This window comes from Leptonychotes weddellii, chromosome 7 (assembly GCF_054177405.1).
Source record: "Leptonychotes weddellii isolate Sample4059 chromosome 7, ASM5417740v2, whole genome shotgun sequence".
Lineage (NCBI taxonomy): Eukaryota > Metazoa > Chordata > Mammalia > Carnivora > Phocidae > Leptonychotes > Leptonychotes weddellii.
The window spans coordinates 117,268,445-117,290,579 of NC_138375.1; the positions used below are offsets into that span (position 1 = coordinate 117,268,445).

At 45.7% G+C, this 22,135-nt stretch overlaps 1 protein-coding gene across 7 annotated transcripts in view; it reads left to right on the top strand.

Moving 5' to 3' along the window:
* ACSL6 (acyl-CoA synthetase long chain family member 6) overlaps window positions 1-22,135 on the top strand; it is a 64,196-nt gene that overhangs the window by 33,782 nt on the left and 8,279 nt on the right. For 6 of the 7 annotated variants that reach the window (XM_081827113.1, XM_081827117.1, XM_081827111.1 and 3 more), the window contains exons 11-20: window positions 1,242-1,319; window positions 2,952-3,086; window positions 3,505-3,639; window positions 4,677-4,772; window positions 5,777-5,849; window positions 7,866-7,954; window positions 9,058-9,174; window positions 12,179-12,322; window positions 13,348-13,449; window positions 14,560-14,631. In XM_081827113.1, the coding sequence (XP_081683239.1) occupies window positions 1,242-1,319; window positions 2,952-3,086; window positions 3,505-3,639; window positions 4,677-4,772; window positions 5,777-5,849; window positions 7,866-7,954; window positions 9,058-9,174; window positions 12,179-12,322; window positions 13,348-13,449; window positions 14,560-14,631 (1,041 nt within the window). Of the gene's footprint in view, window positions 1-1,241; window positions 1,320-1,376; window positions 1,455-2,951; window positions 3,087-3,504; window positions 3,640-4,676; window positions 4,773-5,776; window positions 5,850-7,865; window positions 7,955-9,057; window positions 9,175-12,178; window positions 12,323-13,347; window positions 13,450-14,559; window positions 14,632-22,135 lie in introns of all 7 variants that reach the window. The other variant, XM_081827112.1, reaches the window with a different exon arrangement.

The following is a 22,135-nucleotide window of genomic DNA, read 5'->3' on the forward strand; positions in this document are numbered from 1 at the left end:
ATATCTGTGGTTTCCTGTCTACCTTTATTTAGAAAGTAATCCTTAATAACTTGTTTTTCCCATAGGTCAGGGTTTAATTCAGTCATTTTGTGTTTAAGGACTACTAGAGTCTGAGAAACAATGGCAACTGCTAATTTGTAAGACTGTACTTAAAAAGGTAAATCTAAAGTAAAAAAAAAAAAAAAAGCTTGATATCTTGGCCTGACAAAAGCATGTTAGCTTTTTATAACCGACTAAGAAAGAAGGACGTTTTTCCACAAGTGGTGAGTATCCATATGTCCTGCAAGTTTCCTTAAGGAGAAAGGAATGTTCCTTTTCACATAAGTTAGGCTTTTTCTCCACTGTGGAGAAAAATCACTCTTCTACATTCATGCCAGATGGCATTATGGAGCACATGCCCCCCAGACCCTGATAGATTTTTGGTAGAAGGCGGTGAGAGGCTGTTGGTGGCTGAACCCACCAGGTTCCCAGGGCTTGTCCAGACTCATTCAAAAGCCAGCCCTGGAGAACGAAGGCCCTGTGAAAGGGTGGGGGGCAGGGGAGTCCAGCAAAGAAGAGCTCCCGAGGGCCCAGCCCGCCCCTGAGCGCAGGCCTTGTGCAGGCCCCCCCCAGTCCTTGAGGTCAGTTCCCTGTGTGTGTCGTGGGCTGGGGTGCACAGCAGGGCTCCCTCTCAGCCTCCCCTATGGGTTCTGTCCACAGGCCATGGCTTTCGAGGCCTGGTTCAGCCATCTGTTTGCCTGGGGCTTCTACCCTAGCCACAGTTGGTGCAGACCTAGGGCTCCCCAGGTCCCTGTTCCGGAAGAAGGACTAGAAAGGGCCAACAAGTCTAGCCCCTTGGACTCCCTGCCCAGGTGGGCCAGGGAGATGGCGAAGGGGGCCTGGCCCCGGAGGAGACTTCCCTGCGGAGCTCGACTCTGCTGGTTTATGTGTGCTTCACTGGGCTTTTTGCTTCTGCAGATAACCTAGACCCACTGGCTGCGCCCTAACACTCGGCTTCCTGCACTGCCCTGTCTCTCTCTCCCTCTGTCCTTCCTGCGCCTTTCACCTTCCTCTCTCTCTCTCACACTGTTTCTCTCTCTCATCTGGCCTCTCTCTTTGTCCCCCCTCCATCCCCCCCCATTTCCCTTCCCCCTCCCTGTTTGCCCCTCCAGGACCATTTTCTCTGTATTGTTTTATGACTCTCTCGTCGTCTTCCTGTCAGTGTTTCTTTCCTTTCTGTCTCCCATGCCCGTCACCTGCAGAAAGTGATCTTTCCGAGACAGGACGATGTGCTCATCTCCTTCCTGCCTCTGGCTCACATGTTTGAGAGAGTAATCCAGGTAAGACGCCCACCTGACTGACCGGGCCTTGCCTGGGCTCCTTCTGTTTTCTTACAGAGTCAGTGGGCTCCCACTTGTGCGGATGTGCACATTGCCTATTTGCCTTTAGCACACATGTTTGAGCGAATGGTGCAGGTAAGGCCCTGGCTCCGGGAGGCACAGTTTGTGCCCAGAACCCAGAACCCTAGCAGAGTGTCACTTTGTCACTGGTGCTAGGAGGTAGAACTAAACTGCCCTGTCCTCGCAAGGTACCACAGGGGTCAGGGGACCTTGGCTGCCCGACCTGTCCCTCCTGGGAAGACTCCAGGGATGACCCTAGGCCTGCCTTGTCTTACCTGTGGAGATACCTCAGCCGAGAGAGGCCCCAGCTGGCGGCCCGTGCTCAGTGAGGATCACGGCTTTGCAGACGTGTTTTACATTCACACTCTGTGCGCTATGGCTCTGCTTATGGCCGCGACACTTATATACCATAACTTCCAGAACTCATGAACTCCCGGAAAGGAAAACAAGACAGTAAAGTTGGGGAATCAAACTGCCATGACCCCTCGCTCCAGAGATAGGACCGGCATTATGATCAGCCCTGAGACCGGCCTTGGGGGGGTGCAGAGGGAGCGGGGGGAGTCCATGTAAGGCTGTGGGAACAAAGAATTTTCCAGGCACGTGTCACTCAGGGAACCAGCTTGTGAATAAGCTGTGGTTTTTTTTAATTTATTTATTTGAGAGAGAGAGCGAGAGAGCACAAGCAGGGGGAGCAGCAGAGGGAGAGGGAGAAGCAGGCTGCCCTCTGAGTAAGGAGTCCCATGTGGAGCTGGATCCCAGAACCCTGGGATCATGACCTGAGCCAAAGGCAGATGTTTAACCAACAGAGCCATGTAGGCTCCCCTACGCTGTGTCTTCTAAGCCTCTCCCATCTTGCTTGGGGGAGAGCTGGTATATTAGGGCATGCTCTCCAGCTTTTCAGACGTGGATTAGAATGCCATAGTTCATTACTATGAACTAGTTTTGTGACCCTTTACCTCTCTAACTTTTGCATTCCTTGCCTATAAAATGGAGCTATAAATGCTGCCTAACTTGTAGGGTTGCTATGAGCATTAAAGAAAGGAGCATGAATTAGGCCCCAAGCATATTCCTAAACCCATTAAGAACCAGCCAGCCCTCCGCCCCACTTGGCCCCCTACCGAACAACACCCACAGCCAACATTAGCAATGTGTCACAGTATTCGTGGGCACTGCACACCCTTCCAGAGTTGCTGAGGTGTCCCTGGGGGAAATCCACAGACCTGGAACAGACCCGGTGATAGGGTGCAGTACAGCTCAGAGACCTGAGTCCCCAGGGAGGTCCTTGCCCAGGGCTTGGGAGTTGAGCATGAGGGAGCAGGCACCAGTGAGCCTGGCTGCTCTGGGATCTCCCGGAGGCCCGGGATTCCCCTCCGTCTCCTGCTGCTTCACCCCGTGCCTAAGTGGGACTTAGTGGGAGGGGGGGCACCTCAGATGGTATTCTTGAGTGTCTCACGGCAGCAGCCAGAGCTAGGTTAGGGGGTCATGGGTGCCCTCCATGTAGGGCAGAGCTTTGGACCGTAGCCAGGAGTGACCACCCTGAGGGACTCCTCCCTTCCTGTCCTCTCCCTCCAGTCTGTTGTCTACTGCCATGGGGGGCGCGTCGGCTTCTTCCAGGGAGACATCCGTCTCCTCTCAGATGACATGAAGGCTCTGCACCCCACCATCTTCCCTGTGGTCCCTCGATTGCTGAACCGGATGTATGACAAGGTGAGCCCCATAGGGAGTCTCTGACCAGGCTGAGGTGCTGTGTATCTGCTGTCCGGACAAGGTCTGGAACCCCAGGCGGGCTTACCATGCCTCCTCCCCCAGGTCCTAGAAGTTGCCTCCTCTCTTGTATTCCTTCGCCCTCACCTTCCTTCTCCTGTTTTCTTTCAATTCTCTAAAACCCTGTTTAAGGAGATTTTCTCTTCAGGAATTTCTATCCCTACAACGTGACCAGACGCTGGTTAACCTTTAGCTGGGTATCACACATCCACTGATCTCCTGCAGAGGCAAAAATGGAGTGTGACTTCTCTGTTGGTCAGGCTGTGGGAACAAAGGCCTTCTTCCGGCGGGGGGCGGGGGGGCGTCTGTTAGAGGTAGTACACACAGGCCCAACAGCTGTCTTCCAACTTCTGTTCCTCAGATCTTCAGCCAGGCAGACACACCATTAAAGCGCTGGCTCTTGGAGTTTGCAGCAAAGCGTAAACAGGCTGAGGTCCGGAGTGGAATCATCAGGAATGATAGTATCTGGGATGAACTCTTTTTTAATAAGATTCAGGTAAGAAAATGAACAAGTGGCACCCAAGTGGCCTTATAGAAGAATTTGAGAAGCTCATTCCAGTGGCCTGGAATCTTATAAAATAACTCATTTGCTCATGAAATCAAAGCTTAAGCTACCATAGAATAATTAAAGGACTCATTTTTATTATCTGGATGTGTGTGATATTTGCCAAAAGGCAACCAGCAAGAAGGACTCCTGGAAAGTAGGTCCCTTGGTCTCCACAGACATTAGGGTAACTTTGCCCTTGGGTAGTCAGGTCCATCAGGAGCTCCTGTGGCCTAAAGTTTCTCTTGCCCCTCCCTGTAGCCTTGGCCGTGCTGGCTTTCCAGCAGCACTAGGTTCTAGCCACGAGGCCAAGAAGCTTCCTTTCCCTTCTTATTTCCTATCCCTTCAACCTCTCCCAGACCGGGCTGATCATGAATTACTCACTTGTGTATCCCCACGTAAGTTTTCAGGCTCTGCATTACCCAAGGAACGTGTAGCTAATTAGTAGCATTACTCATTTTTTTCTTACTACTCTATTTTTAGCTAAGACAATTAATATTTAAACTCTCTTGGCTCAACTTACAGAAAGAAAGTGCTTAAAGAATCCGTTGTCCTCCGCTGTGCATAGTAAATAGAGCAGAGCATGGTATTGATTTATAAATGAGAAAAGGCTATGCCATTATGATGGAAGTGGGAAAAAATTGTCCTAAGTAATTGTTTTGGCTGCTTGCAAATGATGGGAGAGTGAGGGAAAAGCTGTGTATTTGAAGGAAGGAAGAGCCAAAATTATAGAATAGCACAGATTAATGGCACTTACCTCCAAAGACACAGAGGAGTTGGCCATACTGTGGGTCGAGTTGCAAAGCTGATTGGGTTGATTTCGTTTGAAAGGAGAAGCGACTTCTTCAGCCTAGGGCCTTCTCTTTCATCCCTTCCCTAGGGCCGGGTGGGGGTCCAACTGTTGAATGCCGACCTTGGATGAGGCCCACATGGGCTAGACGCCATCTCCAGCAGCGCAAACTTCGGCAGTTTCCTTTCTCTTCCCACAGGCCAGTCTTGGTGGGTGTGTGCGGATGATTGTCACTGGAGCGGCCCCCGCATCACCGACAGTGCTGGGATTCCTCCGGGCGGCTCTGGGGTGCCAGGTATAGCCTTTCCACGACTTTCCCTAGGGACAATGGGACATGTGGTCGGGGCAGAGCAGGAAACCCACTACACCCTCTCCTGAAGAGAGAAAGATCCTGGGGGCAGGATTTTAGTGGGACAAAAGCTCCCTCCTCTGAGGATGAAAAAGGCTCAGAGTCAGTGAAAGCCAAGATGATCTTGTGACATTCTGCAAAGTCCAGGTGTACCCACTTTGGGAAGAGGGGTCAGTTAAACTCTATATGGGTCATTGTTGTGCTAGAGAACCCATACCACATCTGTGCCAGCATCTCTGCATTCTCCGTCCTGCAAAATATCTCCCCACCTGGAAAAGGAGCACTAGAGAGGGGGATGAGAGCCCATTGGTGTTTTGTTAGTTGATTCAATAGGTTTTGTCATCCCCTAAAATACTCATTCCTTCATTTATCTATTCAATTAATATTTATTAAGTTCCTATAGATGCAGGGCTGTGACTCGTGTGTTTCATGTAAAGTAGGTGCATCTGTTTCATAAAAGTACATGCTTAAGTTTTTATACTTTAGAAGCCGGTGCTCCCTTCACTGTCCTATTCTGTACCCACATGGCGTGGCCACTCTTAAAGGCAGGTTGTCTCACGTGCTGTATTCCTGCAAACACTTGGGGCTCTGGAGGGGAATATCTTACAGAGTAAAAGTAAAACGTACAGTAGGTTCTAAAATATTTGTCTCTCATACCTATCATCCAAATGAAAAATAGAGTCAGTAGTTGAAAATAGGTCAGAAATCTTTACCCCAAACCACATAACTTTATCTCCTAAGTGTCGGTAGTAAAAATAGCACTACTTCCAAGCCAAGGAGTCACACCTGTTGTGTGTGTTCAGTTTCACCTGGAGTAACCTACCTCCCTTCTCATTGTCCCCAGCATGGAACAACCAGATGCTCAGTGGGAGGTTAACTGGCTGAAAAAGGCAGCCGGTCATCTGTAGGAACATGTATACTTACAGCATGGTTTCGTTTTTCATTTGAAGGTTTATGAAGGTTACGGCCAAACTGAGTGTACGGCTGGATGTACCTTCACCACGCCCGGGGACTGGACCTCAGGTAGGATGGACTGGAGATGTGGGAATGATTCATGGGGCACTGCTGATCTAAAACTTCTTTATGGAAAGCAAATTTACAGGGGCACTTACGGAAAAAGTAACAGAAAAATAAGAAAAACACTGATGGTGGTTATGTCTGGGTTGTGGCACAATGGATATTGTTCTCTTTGCTACATATTTTTGTGATTTCCAAATATATTTTGTATTTTCCCATTTCTTCTATAGATAACTAAAAGTCATATATTAAAAAAAGAAGAAGAAGCAGTAGATCACAGAATATAGATATAGTTCCAAGGGGAAAAATGCTTTTAATATCAGTAAATGTCGGTATGTTAGGTTTTATAGGTTAGAACCTATTTTAGAATGAAGGAAGCAGGCTGTGAATTGGATATGATTTAGGAAGGAAGGGCAAGTTCATAGTGAGCACTATTTCTTAAACCATTTCTGAGACCCTTTGGGACCTGGGGTCTCCTATGATGTTAATGTTTAGAAGGCAACAGCATCGTCAGGAAGGAGCAGCTCCTTTCCACGCCCTCATTCTGAAGAGACTCATCTTCCAAGGCAAGGAGGAAGGTGTAGGTAGCCCATGTGTTTCCTATCACCAAATTTAGACCAGACACTAGAAGAATCTAAAAAACACTGAGCAAAAGAATCCTTCAGTATACCAACTTCCTCTGTGAGCCTGGGGCCACTCTTCAAGCTCAAGTTTACTCAACTACACACTAGAAAATTCCAGGTGATGCACATGGAAAAGAAGTATGCACAGCAATGCGATGCTGTTTTCAGAACACCTTGAGGCAGTCAGCAGAAACATAATAGGTGGATTCCATATTGGAATCATATTTGACCACGTCAAGGACAGAAGCATTTTTGTTTGAGTTTTATCTCTTCAGACTCTAGCTGAATAAAGCCTATCCTGTGTATAGATTCATTGCTCTCTCTATCCCTGGAAAATTTACTACAAGGACTGTCTTCCAAAGCCCTGGATCAGTAACATTTTTCTTATGGCTGCCATCATATTTACTGATCACTCACACAGATCCCCTTCTTTCTGGACACTCTCTTCCCTCTTAATATCATCCTCTACATTTTCCTATGTAAGATTTTTGAGATTTTGCCTTTTTAAGTCATCCTTACCACAAAAACTTGCCAAGCCTGTTGAGTATGAGAGGATAGATATCTTTGTCCAATATTGTAAAAGTCGGCAGCCTCTTATTTTAAAGAGAAATGGGAGTGTCACAACCTCAGTTTTCATCTATGGGTCTCACTGTTCTTTCAGGACCTTGGCCAGCACCTGCTCAAAAACCCTCCACCCCTTGCCAGTGAATTGTGCTAACAACCATAATTACTAGAAAAATGACTTAGATGTAATTGTGCAGTTGGGGTATATATGAGCAAGAACATTTGAAGTCTTATTTTTCAGGGACGAGTTATCTCATCCTTGTCTTCTATTCCTTTGTTACTCTAAGTGTGTAGTATGTTGGACTAGAAGCATCAGCATCCCCTGGGTGTCTGTAAGACATGGAGACTCTCAGGGCTCATCAGAATCTAAATTTTGAAAAGATTTCTAGATGGTTACTATGCACAGTAGCCAACAGTCTGGTGACTGATGGAAAAGTAATGACGATGGTATTTTATGATCCAAAACCAAGGGTCTGACAATGGGGGAAAATGTTTAACATAGGCCCTATTGGAAAAATCCTGATGGTATGGTTGGTGTGCGTAGGAACCGCCCCTACAGACCCCGTGCAGGTTGGTACTGGGCCAGGTGTGTCTCTTCAGCTTTTGTAAGAATCAGATGTAAAACAAAGACCCAGCAGAGGTTGGCCTGTCTTTTCCCCAGAACTTTTTTTAATCATCAGTGCTTGCCTGTGACAAATGCCCATCTAAAGGTATATTGCTCTCCTTCCATAATCCCCCACTTTGACAGTGGAGGGATTTTTACATGGCCCAGAGCACCTTCAGTGCTGAAACTGATCTAGACACTGACAAATGCCATATTGCTTTGGTGTTCTAGGGCATGTAGGGGCACCTCTGCCCTGCAATCATATCAAGCTCATCGATGTCGAGGAACTGAACTATTGGACCTGCAAAGGAGAGGGAGAGGTAAATTTAGGACCTTAGCTATTTATGTCTCTGGATGCCACATAGAGTGAGTAAAAGAAATAAAAAATGGAATTGTTTTCCTTTCACCCTCCCTGTAAAGTCACTTTAAATTACCGATTAACTTGACTCCATTGAATTCAGCATTTCTTCTCCTGCTTACGAAGCAACCAGCCTCCAAGGATGGGACTGGGCTGGTCTATTCCTTTGTTACTCTAAGTGTGTAGTATGTGGACTAGAAGCATCAGCATCCCCTGGGTGTCTGTAAGACATGGAGACTCTCAGGGCTCATCAGAATCTAAATTTTGAAAAGATTTCTAGAGGGTTACTATGCACATTAGCCAACAGTCTGGTGACTGATGGAAATATTTGAAATTTGAAGATTTTCAAGATTTTAAATTCCCAAACTTTTGCGGCACCTGGGTGGCTCAGTCAGTTAAGCATCCAGGTCATGATCTCAGGGTCGTGGGATTGAGCCCCGAATCAGGCTCTGCACTCAGTGGGGAGTCTGCTAGAGATTCTCTCCTCCCTCTCTGTCTCCCCCTCCCCCTGCTCATGCTCTCTCTCTCAAATAAATAAATCTTAAAAAAAAAAAAAGAAATTCGTAAACTTAAAAAAAAAAAAATCCATTTTTTCTCTAACTGACGTGGCCTGCTACTAGGTATGTGTCCCAGCAGAAGCAGGACCCTTGCAGCTAGGCCAGAAGAGGGGCATAGAGCTGGCCTGTACTTGCTCACTCCGTGGGAGTCGATGGGCACACTGCCCTGTCATGACGCAGGGGGCTCAAGCATCTCTGGTGGAATCAGCCAGCCATCAATACCTGAGGAGACCCCATCCAGTGTCACAAAGCAGGAGCCTGGGGGTGCGGTGAGGTGGGGGGCCAGGGCAGGGAGGAAACATGGCCAGGGCAGAAGATGCTCGTTGAGAGAAGCAGGAGACTGTTCAGTCCGCTGGTGGCCCTTCCTGTGCTCTGTCTCCATCCCTGCTGTTTCCACAGCGTATTTCTGGAGGGATAGGATGCCTTTTCCTACACACGCCTTGTGACAGCCCCGCATCGGGATTCCTCATGCTGTGGGCTGACAGAAACCCCGTGTTTGTCCCTACAGATATGCGTGAGAGGACCAAATGTGTTCAAAGGTTACTTGAAAGATCCAAACAGAACAAAGGAAGCCCTGGACAGTGACGGCTGGCTTCACACTGGGGACATTGGGAAGTGGCTGCCGGTGCGTACGTTTTCAGCTGCGGCTCCTCCCCGCATTCTCGCGGTGGGAGGGTGTATAATCCGACTCATTTCTGAGGCAGAATTCTTCTCCACATCTTCCCTGATAATTAGCCATTCAGGAACAACTGCGAGGCGGGTGGGGATAGGGAGGTTCTTCCTTATCTTGCCCCCAGAGCTTTCTTGTCCATCCTCCTGATAAAGGTGATAGAGATCTTTATGGGAGGGCAGAGCTGGAGTTTGAGACCTCTCCTTACTTTATCCCTTTCCCAACAGAGATCTACTGGTGCTGTGGGGTCTGATGGGTGGAGTACAAAGGGCAGGAAGCTCATAGCTCCGGGAGGTCTGAGAAAGGCAGGGCCTAGGGACCCACAGACCCTGGCCCCTCGCTGAGAGGTGGCACTGAGCAGTGGGAGAAGCTTGCAGCCAGGTGGGAGGGTGTCTGAGTTCCTTGGCTCTGCTAGCAGTTGCTAGGACCTTGCCCAAAGCCTCATCCATCTCTGGGGCTCCTGGTTGACTTTCTTGTGGAATAAGAGAGTAAGGCTACATGATACTCTTTGGCTGTGGCCCCCAACTTTTAACCAGACCCAGTTATTGTGCCTCTCTCTGTCATTTGTAAAATGGGGCTAATAACACTGATTACCTCTACGGTGGTTTTGAAGAATAAACTTAATAAAGTTATACCTGTAAAGCAGTTGGCACAATGCCAGGCACACAGGATATGCTTAGATAAAAACTATGACCAGAAAATGGCTTTGTTGCTGGAACCAAGAGCCCCTTGCCTGATGCAGCCCACCCCAGGAACCTCCCCTGTGTCTTTGTGAAGTTGCTAAGGTTTGGGGTGGACTTTCTGAAATGTAGAGTCTTGTTGGGCATGTGAATGATGCTGAGCCTTCCAGTGGTCCTGTGGGCTGGTGCGCAGATTCGCCCCTGCTTGAATCTGTGTCCTTCCTGGAGAAGCCCTCATTCCCGTAGCAGACACAGATGCATCCCTGGTGTGTGCCCTGGGCCAGGGACTCTGCTCGGGGAAGAGATGTCAATGTGATGTGCAATGTGATGGGCATAAGTGGAAGGCCACACTTGCCTGGAGAGAGGCAGAGGATGACAGGCGCCTACTGGAGTCTTAGGATGTGAGTCATGTTCGGAGGGGAGAGGAGAGGGTGGGGAGGATGGTCAGGGCAGGAGCGAGAGCACATGCTAAGTAGAGAGACAGAGAGGTGTGAGGTCAGTGGTTCTCCCTGAGGCCCCCCAGGTGTGGAGGAGAGAGGCTGGGGGAGCAGCAGGGCCTGCAGGCCGTCAGAGGGCAGATTGTCCCCTCGGCTAAGGAAGCCTTGGCTCAGAGCCCCTCACTGGCATGGGCCCCCCACCAAGCCTCTGCACTTCATTTTATATTATTTTTCTTAAAGAGGGGGGGCCTCAAAATTGGAAAAACCTTGAAGTTCCATAGAACCTTGGATCTGGTACTGATTCCCTCTAAGTTGGGTGCAACCACCCAGCTTGCAGGCGGTTGGGAGAAGCAAGTAAACTAATTCATGTGGAGACCTAGTGCTGCGCATACACTAAGAGCCCAGGACAGCTGGTAGGTGGTCTGGTGGTGTCCATTTTTTTTAATTATTAATGTTTTGAAAGAGTATTAGGTAGATTAAGGAAAAGGTACAAACTTCTCATCCAGAAAGACCTAACTGAAATCCTGGTTCCCCTGCCTTCTAGCTGTGTGGCTTTGGAGGAAGTAACCAAATTCTCTAACCCTCATTTTCATCATCTGTGAAATGGAAGTGACAATGCCCCGCTCAGGGGGTGCCACGAAGGTCAAAGAAGTCAGTGTAGGGGAAGTGCCTGAGGTCCAGCCTGGGTTTTGAACAAAACAGGGCCTGTTCGTTTTTCTTTTCCGGAGACTTTGCTCCCCTTTGGCCAATCAAACAGATGGAGGAGGGATAGAGTGTATGCAGAAGTCTGGTCAGGAAGTGGTTTTGATGGTGAAGGAGGTGGGTGTGGGAAGGATTTGTGATTGAGGACAATGAGCCTGACGGCCCGAAGTTCCAGGAGAGGCAAACAGCAAGGCCATCTCCAAGTTTGGGGCTTGGGGCTGGAATAGGCATGAGGAGGACAATGATGGGCTTCCTGAGTGGCCTGTTGCATCCTGCAGGGCGAACGGTCTGGTTTCTAAAGCGTCCTGAGTGTTAGGTCCTGGGTCTGGAATTCAGTGAAAAGGTTTGGCTGGACGCTTAGGCAGACGTGGGAGTGGCCAATGAAGAAATAAATGGAGCTGATTTCAAGGAACACTATCAGTGGAGGTGAAGAAAGTACAACATTCAAGGGTTGAGCCAAAGGAAAGAGACACACCAATTCCCCTAAGAAACTCAAAAAGGTCAAAGGGAGTCAAGGTCTGTAGGGGTTCTAGAGGCCAGGAGCACAAGCACTCACTGCCCAAGAGGTAGCCTGCCTGCTGCAGAGGTCCTGGAGGGGTGAGGACTCCTAATCCCATCTGGTCTGTCAGGGAGAAGTCACTGGGGGCCTCTGCCAAGCTCTGCTGTTTGCTGGGGGATGGAGAGGCCATTCTTTGGGAGTGGAGGCCATAGCTGGGCAGAGAGGCCTAAGCATTGTCCAAGGGAGTGAATTTGAGGATGGTGGTGAGAAAAGAGGCAGCCTGGGTGAGAGGGGAAGGTAGGCGAGCCTTCTGAGGAGGAGGACACCTGTTGCTGGGCATGAGGGTGGCAGGTGTGGGAGTGGGGAGTGGGGGGGCGAGGGCGGGGTAAGGGCTGGGAAGAGAGGACAGTGGGCACTCAGGGTCCAGCAGATCTTGAGAGCCATCAACCCGTGGTGCATGGCGGCCCTCTCTGACCACACAGGGGCTGTGTAAGAGCAGAGGCCTCAGGCGGAGGAGCAGATCCAGGTGGGGTGTGTGTTTGGGGGGGGACAGGGCAGGGGGGAGGGGCTATGGCACTGACGAGTGAGGGGCTTAAGCTCAAGAATGCTATCTTTTCCTGAAGCTTTGTTCAACTCCACAGGCAGGGACTCTTAAAATTATTGATCGGAAGAAGCACATATTTAAACTTGCTCAGGGAGAATATGTTGCACCCGAGAAGATTGAGAACATCTACATCCGGAGTGAGCCTGTGGCACAAATCTATGTCCATGGGGACAGTTTAAAGGTGAGTCTCCTGTGCTTCAGCCCTCCCACGCATACTGGGCCTGCTGAAAAATCTAGGGTTATTGGGGAATAATTTCCTCAGTATTTGGTATTCGATCATAGTGGTAAACATTGATTTCCAATGAGACACCGGTATTCTTCTGTATATGAAATCGTGAGAGAAAATTCCTTTTAAAGGAGAAATCTTACTGGCTTATAGTTTGATAAATTGCAATTAGGTGAAAAAGTTGCTTGAAATAGTGGTAATGAACATTCCCACTACTTTTAACTTATGTTCCATCTACTTCCAAGAGGGATATAGGATTTATGCTCTTTAGATTTTGAAATATGCAAATGAACTCTACAGATAAATGGGTACAATATTGCAAATAATGGTACTGATGATAACATAGCTCTCTCTCTATATATATAACTAATATATTGAGCTAATAATATATATATGTATTGAGCTAATGTATTCAGCTAATGTTAACATAGTTAAGATTCAATTATTGGAGAGGATTTATATTTATTCTGCTTTCAACATCATTTAGATTTGAAGTCGGAAAGATCACTGTGAATATATTCTGTGCTATCATTGCATTCATTAAGCAAATATTATTAAAGAAAATGCTTTAAAAACTTAAAACGGAGCTCTTCATGAATGGGGACCATATTAATAAAACAATTTCAAAATGGTCTAGGAAACCTTGAGAAATATATGTGTTTGGGTTCGTAGAATTGTTTGGCTGGCATCTTAAAGGTGTCCTCCTTTAGGATTGGCATGAGAATCAAACGGTACTGATTCTTAATCTCCTTAAGCTTACACTTTATTAATTTTTTTTACAAAGTTAAGGAACTATATCAGAAAATAAACAGTTAAGAATGTGTGCTATATTGGTGGGAATGTTTCGTAACATAAGCATATACTTATTTTTAGAAAAGGATGGGATCAGAATACCAGGAGGTTATTTTTAATGCTGGACCACAAATAACCACTTTAAAAGCTTTTGTCTTGACTGCGTTTTCCTTTGGTTGGGATTGCAGGCCTTTTTGGTGGGTGTTGTCGTGCCTGACCCTGAAGTCATGCCCTCTTGGGCCCAGAAGAGAGGAATTGAAGGGTCATATGAAGAGCTCTGTGCAAATAAGGTCTGTACCTTGGTTGCTGGACCTCTTGATGCTACTGGGTAATGGGAGGGCAGAAACACAGTAAAGCAGTGGAATTTGAACATGAAGGGCCGTTTCTAACTTTATTTTATAAGTGGTAGAAATCCTAAACCAGAGGTTCATCTTTTTGTGATTGTTGTTGAAGGAATGCAGATTTCTTCTTAGAAAGTTTGATAAACTAACTATTGAACTGTTGGTGGGAGACGTCACAGAAAGCTCGTCCAGCCCTGCTGTCCTGCAGCTTGCAGTCAAGTCCAGAGAGGGAGGTGGCTGGCCCAAGGCCACACAGCTGACACAGCTGGTTACCAGCACTGTCAGGTGTGAGTATAGGCCTTCTGACTTGCTGGCCTTGCTCTTTCCAGACGTGAGGTGGCTTTTGTACATACTGGACTTAGACAGCCATGGAGTTGAGAAAAAAATAACACCTTCCTGCTTAGAGCTTTAGCCACTCAGGCATGTGTAGGGTCCTATGGAAGAGATCTCTGTGCTCTGGCTCAGCATCACCTCGTCCAGGCACATGGTCCATTTTTCAGCAGCACCCATGGACCTGAGCACTCCCTCTGGGTCCTGGGCTCTTCTGGGGGTGACAGCGTCCCTGGGACTCACCGGGCTGACCAGAGAGCCACTTTAAAAAATGGAGCGGTCCCGGGCGCCTGGGTGGCTCTGTTGGTTAGGCCACTGCCTTCGGCTCAGGTCATGATCCTGGAGTCACTGGATCGAGTCCCTGGATCGAGTCCCGTATGGGGCTCCCTGCTCAGCAGGGAGTCTGCTTCTCCCTCTGACCCTCCCCCTTCTCATGCTCTCTCTCTCTCTCTCTCAAATAAATAAATAAAATCTTAAAAAAAAAAAATGGAGTGGTCCCTTAGCCTGTTCGTGGTCACTCCTTTGTTCATGCCTGGCACTCGCTTGCCTCAGGAGAGGTGGTGAATGTGTGCTGCCTGGGAGTGTCAGCCCCAGGGAGGGGGTGGAGGTGAGGGTGGGTGGGGGTTGGCCCAACCACCGGTTGTACTTTGCTCAAGACTCACTGTTTCCTCTACCTCCATTTTGAAATGTGTTTTTGCCTTGTCATTTTTCCTCTATGGTCCCATTCAGGAGCTGAAAAAAGCCATTTTGGAAGATATGGTGAGGTTAGGAAAACAGAGTGGACTCCATTCGTTTGAACAGGTAAATATTCCCTTCCCCATACTTGTTACAACCCTTCATGCAGTGCTGAAAATTACACTCACCCAAGGTGACCCTGACCTAGATTCTCCACCCCCCGCATGCTCTGGCCGTCGGACGGGCTGTGTGCTAACAGACCCCTGCAGGCTTCCAAGCCGACTCTGCAGCAGCCTGCGTTCTGCGCTAAATAGGTCGTACGTCGAGTGAGACCATGCTTGTTGTCCTTGTAATCACAGACGTTCATAAATTTGAAATATTACCCTAGCTGTCACAGGCAGAGCGTGGGTGCGCATGGTTGGCCTGTCTCCAGGCTGCCTACAGTACTCAAGACCACAGTCCTCTCTTATTTTTATTTTTATGGGGACTGTCTTCTTGGCTACAGCAGGCGAGCTGACTTGCTAGGACATCGGAAAGATCGTGCTCCTCGGGGTCAGGGATCTGTCAGCCCAGAGTGTCTACCACAAAGAGGAGGAAACACAGAATGTGTTGGGAGGTGACACAGCAAGCAGTCCTCTCAGACTCTTATCTTTGCAAGTTCTTACTGTAACTGAGTTCAGAAGCACCCTTGGTCCTACTTACCTACGTCCTTTATACGTCCTCTTCGGTCAAAAATTCAAAAAGAAAAATTCTTCAAGTAGAGACATAGAAATGCTCCGATTTTTAAAAATTTTCCAGCGTGTCTTTAACATAATCATTTTTAATAAAATTGTGTTTCTCCATTAGCGTTCCCAAATATAGTGTTAGTGTTAGGGATCTGCAGGGTTTTTAAGAATTTTAAATTTTGTGTGTTCATTTTGATGACGTGAAAACATTTTAAAACCAGTTTCAAATGTAAAACTCTTATAGCAAGTATTTGCGATTGAGAAACCACTTCCACAGAGTCAGACTTTAATTTAAGTTTCAAACTGATGAAATCTAAACATAGTTTCAGAATTGTTTTCTTTTGAAATAGATCTTTCTGTTAATCTAGTTTGAGAAACACTACTTTACCCTCATCTGTCAGCATCTACGGCAAAAAAAAGGCTTGGATGAATAAAATTTTCATTTAAAAAAATTATAAAATCAGAGGCCTTCAGGCAAATTATATTTATCTTTCTGAATGAAAGTTCATTTCTGGCATCATTATTTAAATTTTTTTTAGGACTGACTTCATTGTCCTTCCATTAAGAGGAGCTGTGTGAGTGGATCATATGATGATGTAGAGCAGGGACCACAAATGGGTGGTCCGAGACCCATTTGTTCTGGGCCTGTGTGTTCCTCTGAATGGGGAACTAGGGGCTCTGGGTGCTTTGCTTAAGCAGGTTAGTTCCTGCCACTACCTTGTGATTCCTGAGGCTGGCACTCCCCCTGCTGGGTTCGGGATGCATTGACCTGCCCCAGGACACGGAGAATCTTAGCATTTAGATGCTACGCAAAAAGATTACGCTGAAAAGCGGACCTTTGGTAAAGTTTCAGGTGTTAACCATTGCTCAGATTAGACCTTTACTGGGCGCCTGGGTGGCTCAGTTGGTTAAGCGACTGCCTTCGGCTCAGGTCACGATCCTGGAGTCCCGGGATCGAGTCCCGCATCGGGCTCCCTGCTCGGCAGGGAGTCTGCTTCTCCCTCTGACCCTCCCCCGTCTCATGCTCTCTCTCTCTATCTTATTCTCTCTCTCAAATAAATAAATAAAATCTTTAAAAAAAAAAAAATTAGACCTTTACTGAGAGGAGAGGTAGTCTTGTCTTCCCATACCCCTTAAGCAGTTTCTGCTCTAATAATCGGCCCTCACCGTGGTAACCTCAAATGCAGGGAAGTCATGCGGGCATCCCAAAGGCCTGAGTTTTATTGCCAAGGCTGTCACCTCTTCATATTCTCTGTTCTCATTTTCCTCTTTGTTGGTCTGTGCATCCTCCACCACAAGCAGTGTGTGCCCTCAGCTGAGCACAGGAGAGCAAAAACCAGGCCTCATGCCTGAGGAGGGTGTGCTCCCACTCGTGTTCCGAAGATCAATATAAATTATTTAAGTTAATCCACAGTCCATTGTCAGCTTGCCCTTTTCCCTTTTCCTCAAAAATGAGTCATCAGTTAAGGCTTAACACTAATTATTTTGAAAACCACGCAAACACAAATAGATATCCAAGCCTAAGGTTTAAATCATTCACCAAAAGCTTTAGGAGTTCAGGCTCACTGGGCAGGGTTGATCTGAATTAACATTTGAACTAGACAAAAAAATTAATGTGATTTAATTTCCAGAAACAATTTCCTAGAACAAGGCCAATCATTATTAATTTATGGAGATTTTTGGAAGATATATTTTAATGAATAGATAGGAAGCATTTAAAATAACTCTATCAATAATTAAAATGTGTAGGTACCTGGGAAGTTTTTGAGCATACTTAGCCATGATTTACCCATTTTCTTGGCATTTATATGTCTTATTAGTTTGTATAGACAATACCAAGTGACCTTTGACACTTGATAGATTTTTAAAATTCTGATGTGAATCTCTCACTAAAATATGTTATTGTGTTTCCTGTCACGGAAATGAATACTTACCTAACCAACTGGCCTTTAAATCAGACGTGGAAAAAAAAAAAAAGAAATGAATTGAGCATTTGTCTAATTACAGTGGGTTTTGTTTTTACTTTATCTCTTCAGTCCTAAATTATTCACTCTGTGTTTATTATCTCTAAGCAATATTATGTGTTTCATTCAGTAATACCATTGAAAACTTAGAATACCATGTTTCTTCAGAATTATGAAAAGTTTTATGCTTTAATGAGTTGGCATAAATTGAAATTTTTTAGGTATTTTAATCCAATACAATATTTAAATGTTACAGTATTTCTAAACTAAAAAAAAACAAAAAAAAACCCTATGGAATCACTATTCAGTGGCAAGAGTGTAGTTTCAGAAAGGAAGCTAACATTTAGCATTTCCTTCCTTAACAAAAATTTTGCTTATTGGGGCACCTGGGTGGCTCAGTCAGTTGAGAGGCCCAGGTTATGATCTCAGGGTCCTGGGATCAAGCCCCGCGCTCAGCAGGAGTCTGGTTGGGAATTCTCTCCCCCTTCCTCTTCCTTTATAAGAAGGAACCCCCGCCCCCCGCTCATGGGTGTGTGCATGCCTGCACACACTCTTTCTCTCAAATAAAGGGATAAATCTTAAAAAAAATTTTTTTGCTTATCACAAATTGGAAAGCGAGTCTCACGTTGTGTTAGGCCTAAAGGGAGAATAAAGATTTTCATTCCTTTTTTTTTTCCACCCCACAAATCAACAGTTTGGTTTTATTAGAAAATATGAAATTACCGAAGATGAAAATTGGTTTTAACATTGGTTTACTTCTAAAAAAAAAAAAAAAAAAAAAACCTCTAAGTTTGGGACCCATAATTAAGGTCAGTATTAGTTAAAGAACTGGTTTGACCCATTTTTTTTTCCCCACTTACTGACTGGACTTTTAGTCACTCAGGCGGTTTGTATAGGTATTTTCATGGAAGAATTCAAACAGACCCAGAGCTGTAGGTCAGACTGATCAGCTGGGCACCATATGCCTTGGCTTCCTGCAAGGCTGTATTTAGTGCCACTCCCTCTCCTCAAGCAGAGACTAATTTGGTGGTGAGCCACAGTGAACTGCAGATGCCCCCGTCAGCCTTTAGGCTCGCTGTGAAATCTACCTGTTGGTTCAGTCCTTTGTTCCTAAGATCATAACGTTTTCTTCGGTAGTCTGTTGAGCGTCTAAATAGCGTTCCATAGCTCTCCCTATGAAATTCATCTTCCCTGTACTTTATTGTTTGTAACAATAAAGTGCCACCGCTAGATTTTCAAAGGTGCTCACCCCAAGCCTCTGTACTGAACACACACTCTCGTCCCAGTTACACTGTGTGCTCCACAGGCTGGGAGGAGCTCAGATGAGCTGAAACCCAGGCAGCAGATACGATATCATGGCATTTGCTTCTCCTTTTACAATTATATTACTAATTGCATTTACAGAAGAAGGTTGGCGAGGTCATTTGCCCTTACCAAAAGTCTTTATGTGGTACCATTTCTATCAGAAGAGAGCTTTAGAAAAAAAAAAGTTAGGGAAATTAGCACTGTCAATTTTCAGCTTTTCATTTTATGACCGTAAACGTGAGTTACTAAGTTAATTCACAGTATCTAAGATTAAGTTTGATTCAGATTGTGTTCATTTTCTTTAAGCTAATTAGTTTTGTTGTCAAGTGGTGATTTCCAAACTTCTTTAAGCAGCAGAGCTTAGATGGCATCTTATCTGAAAAGTCGAGCTTGCACCCAACATCGGAGCGGTGCTGCGCTGGTGGGGCTGGGGCTGGAACCAGAGCCTCTCTCCCCCCAACCCCCCAACGCAACCATGTCACTTCATCCCTCCTCCACCCCACCTCCACACACCTCTGCTTCTCCACAACCTCATCCCTTCCCCCCCTATCTACACGTGCCTCCACCACCCCAGCACCCCCAGCAGTGACCCCTGCAGAACCCCTACTTCTCAGTGTGCTGTGTCTGAAAATGTCTCCCTTGGGACCTGTTTCCAGTGACTTTTGGGTCCCCTAGAATAGTTTATGTTTAATAAAAACAAATTAAGAAAAAAAAGCATATTCCAGAGGGTACAAAAAAATGGCAGCCCTATTCCTTACCATAGCCTTGCTTATTTGAATATCAAGAACACTGAAGGAGTTTTCAAGCAAAACATTTTTTATAAGAAACTTAACTAATTTTGAAAATTTGACAATACCCCTTTTTAGCCAAGAACCTCAGATTTCCCTCAATTTATATCAGATATCCAAGTAGAAATCCTTTGTGTGTGAAGTAAAGTTGAGGCAGCTAACTATAATGCTAGCTCTAGTTTTAGCCTAACGTTCCCTCCTCACCTCTCCTCCACACACTCGAATCCTTAAAATGCTGTCCTTTTTATAGCGAAAGTGAACCCTTCATTTGAACAAATGTCTAAGAGACAAAGCGAATCTGATTTATTAATGCTGTGCTCATTTGAAAACTTTCGCATTTTTAAATTACAAGCATGGGTTTAAAAATGCCAGGATTTGTTAGAATTTTTCTTTATGGATTTTTAGGAAGTTGGAAGTAGAGCTGTTTTAGGAGTCTTCTTTGTATAATGAGTTTTCGATCTGAATAATGAAGAGTTTTCAGAGCAAAGAGTTCTTTGCTGTCTCAAAAAGCCCACCTCACAGGACACAAGACTGTTAACATCAGAGGTTTTGAAAACAATCACTGACGTACTGAACACTTTGCAACTATTTGCATACACTGATTTTTTCCCCATTTTTTCTTATTGTGGTAATATACACATAACATAAAATTTATCATCTTAACCATTTTTAAGTGCACAGTCTAGTAGTATTAGATGTATTTGTAATGTTGTGCAGTCCACACCACCATCCATCCCATAACTCTTCTCATCTTGTAAACGTGAAACTCTGTCCCCATTAAACAATAACTCCCAACCACCCCCCCAACCCCAGCCTCTGGCAACCACCATTTTACTCTCTGTCTCTGTGACTTTGATTACTCTAAGTGCTTCATATCAGTGTAATCATACCGTATTTATCTTTTTGTGACTGGCTTATTTCATTTAGCCTAATGTTCTCAAGTTTCATCCATGTTATAGCACATGTCAGAACTTCCTTCCCTTTTAGAACGAGTAATATTCCACATTTTGCTTATCCATCTGTCAGTGGACATTTGGATTGCTTCCATGTCTTGGCTACTATGAACAATGCTGCTATGAACATGGATGTACAAGTGTCTTTTCCAGATCTTGCTTTCAGTTCTTTTGGGTATATACCCAGAAGTGCAATTGCTGGGTCATATGGTAGTTCTATTTTTAATTCTTTGAGGAACTGCCACACTGTTTTCCACAGTGACTGCATCATTTTACGTTCCCATCAACAGTGCCCAAGGGTTCAAATTCCTCCACATCCTCACCAATGCTTGTTATTTTCTTTTTTTTGGATAATAGCCATCCTAATGGGTGTGAGGGGGTACATAAATTGATTTTTGAAATAAATCATTTCCTGATTGTGTCCATTGATTTTATGAACGGTTCTTATATGACAGTAGCATCTGACAAAGTGACCTCTCATTCTTGTCCTCCTGGCTCTTGTAACCCACACTCCAGTTCCTTTCTACTCGCCAAGTCGCTCCTCTGTCTCAAGCCCAGGCTGCTACTCTGTCCTGCATACTGATACCAATATATCCAGTATTAACCACTTGGTTGTCTCGGAAGCATTTCAGACTTTAACACAAATACTTGATCTTCCCTCCTCCGAAGAATCTTCTCACTCCTCCAGTTTTTCTGTTCAAGCAGAAACCTAGAGCTCTTCTTATTATCTTTCTCTACCACTTACCCAAGCAAATTGTAAGTCCTATCCTTTCTATCCCCCAAATCAATTTCTATCTCCAGAGCCAAGTTTTATAGCCCAAGTCACCCTCAGTCTTGTCTCTTGGCTGGTCTTGCAGTTTCCACTTTAACCTCACTTCAGTCCATCCTTAGCACAGTAGTTTTTCCAAAGAGCCATTCTGTCTCTCACTGCTTAAAAGCTGTTGAAAGAATCATGTCCAAACTCCCTGCTTTGGCATATCAATCCTTTATAACTTGGCCCCGGTGTGTCTCTCTAGTCCCATCGCTTTCTTCTCCATCTGTGCCATATGCTCAGCCTACACATGGAATGTCTCAAATGTGCTTTGGCACATGGTACTTCTACCTAGAGCACCCTCCTCTCCTTGGGCCATTTAGGAGCCACTCCTCCTTCCCCTTGCTGTCTTCACTGGGCTACAGCTGACTCATCCTTCAGAGTCAACTCAGGCATCTCTTTTCAATGAACCCTCCCCAAGCCTGGGGTGGGTGCTGTCAGAAATGCATTCAGCTCTAACAGAAAAGCCGCAGTGTCTTAAACACTTGGGTGTGTTTTTGTGTTTTTTCTCACATAAGGATAGGCAGTCCAAGGAAGATACAGGTCCTCAAAGGCCTAGTCTCTACCTGTCTTTCCACTCTCCATTCTTAGTATGTTGGCTTATCACAAGTTGGCCACTACAACTTTGGACATTGTCCATAATCAAGGAAGGAAAAAAGGAGAGTGGGTGGAGATAGATATGTCTGAACCTTTTATTATGAAGGCAAAAACTTTCCCTTCTCACTAGCCAAAAATAGATCTCATGACTGTGCCCTAGCTGCAGGGGTGGCTGGGAAATCAGGGAAGATGATTGTCATGGTTGGCATGGAACATTTTGGCCCAAAACCGAATCCCCAGCAGGGAAAAGTCAGGAGTGGGTATTGGCAAAGCAACTGATTCTGCCTGAGAAAGGTGACCTTCTCTGTGCTTGTCCCTATAGTAGCAATATCATATTGTCACTACAAGGTCATATAGCAGCATCTGTCATTAGATTATAAATCCAGGTGGGCAGGGACTGTGTCTTGTTATTCTTTGTATCCCTAATGCCTGACGCATACCTGATACAAAGGAGTTGCTCAATAAATATCAATTACACAAAACAACA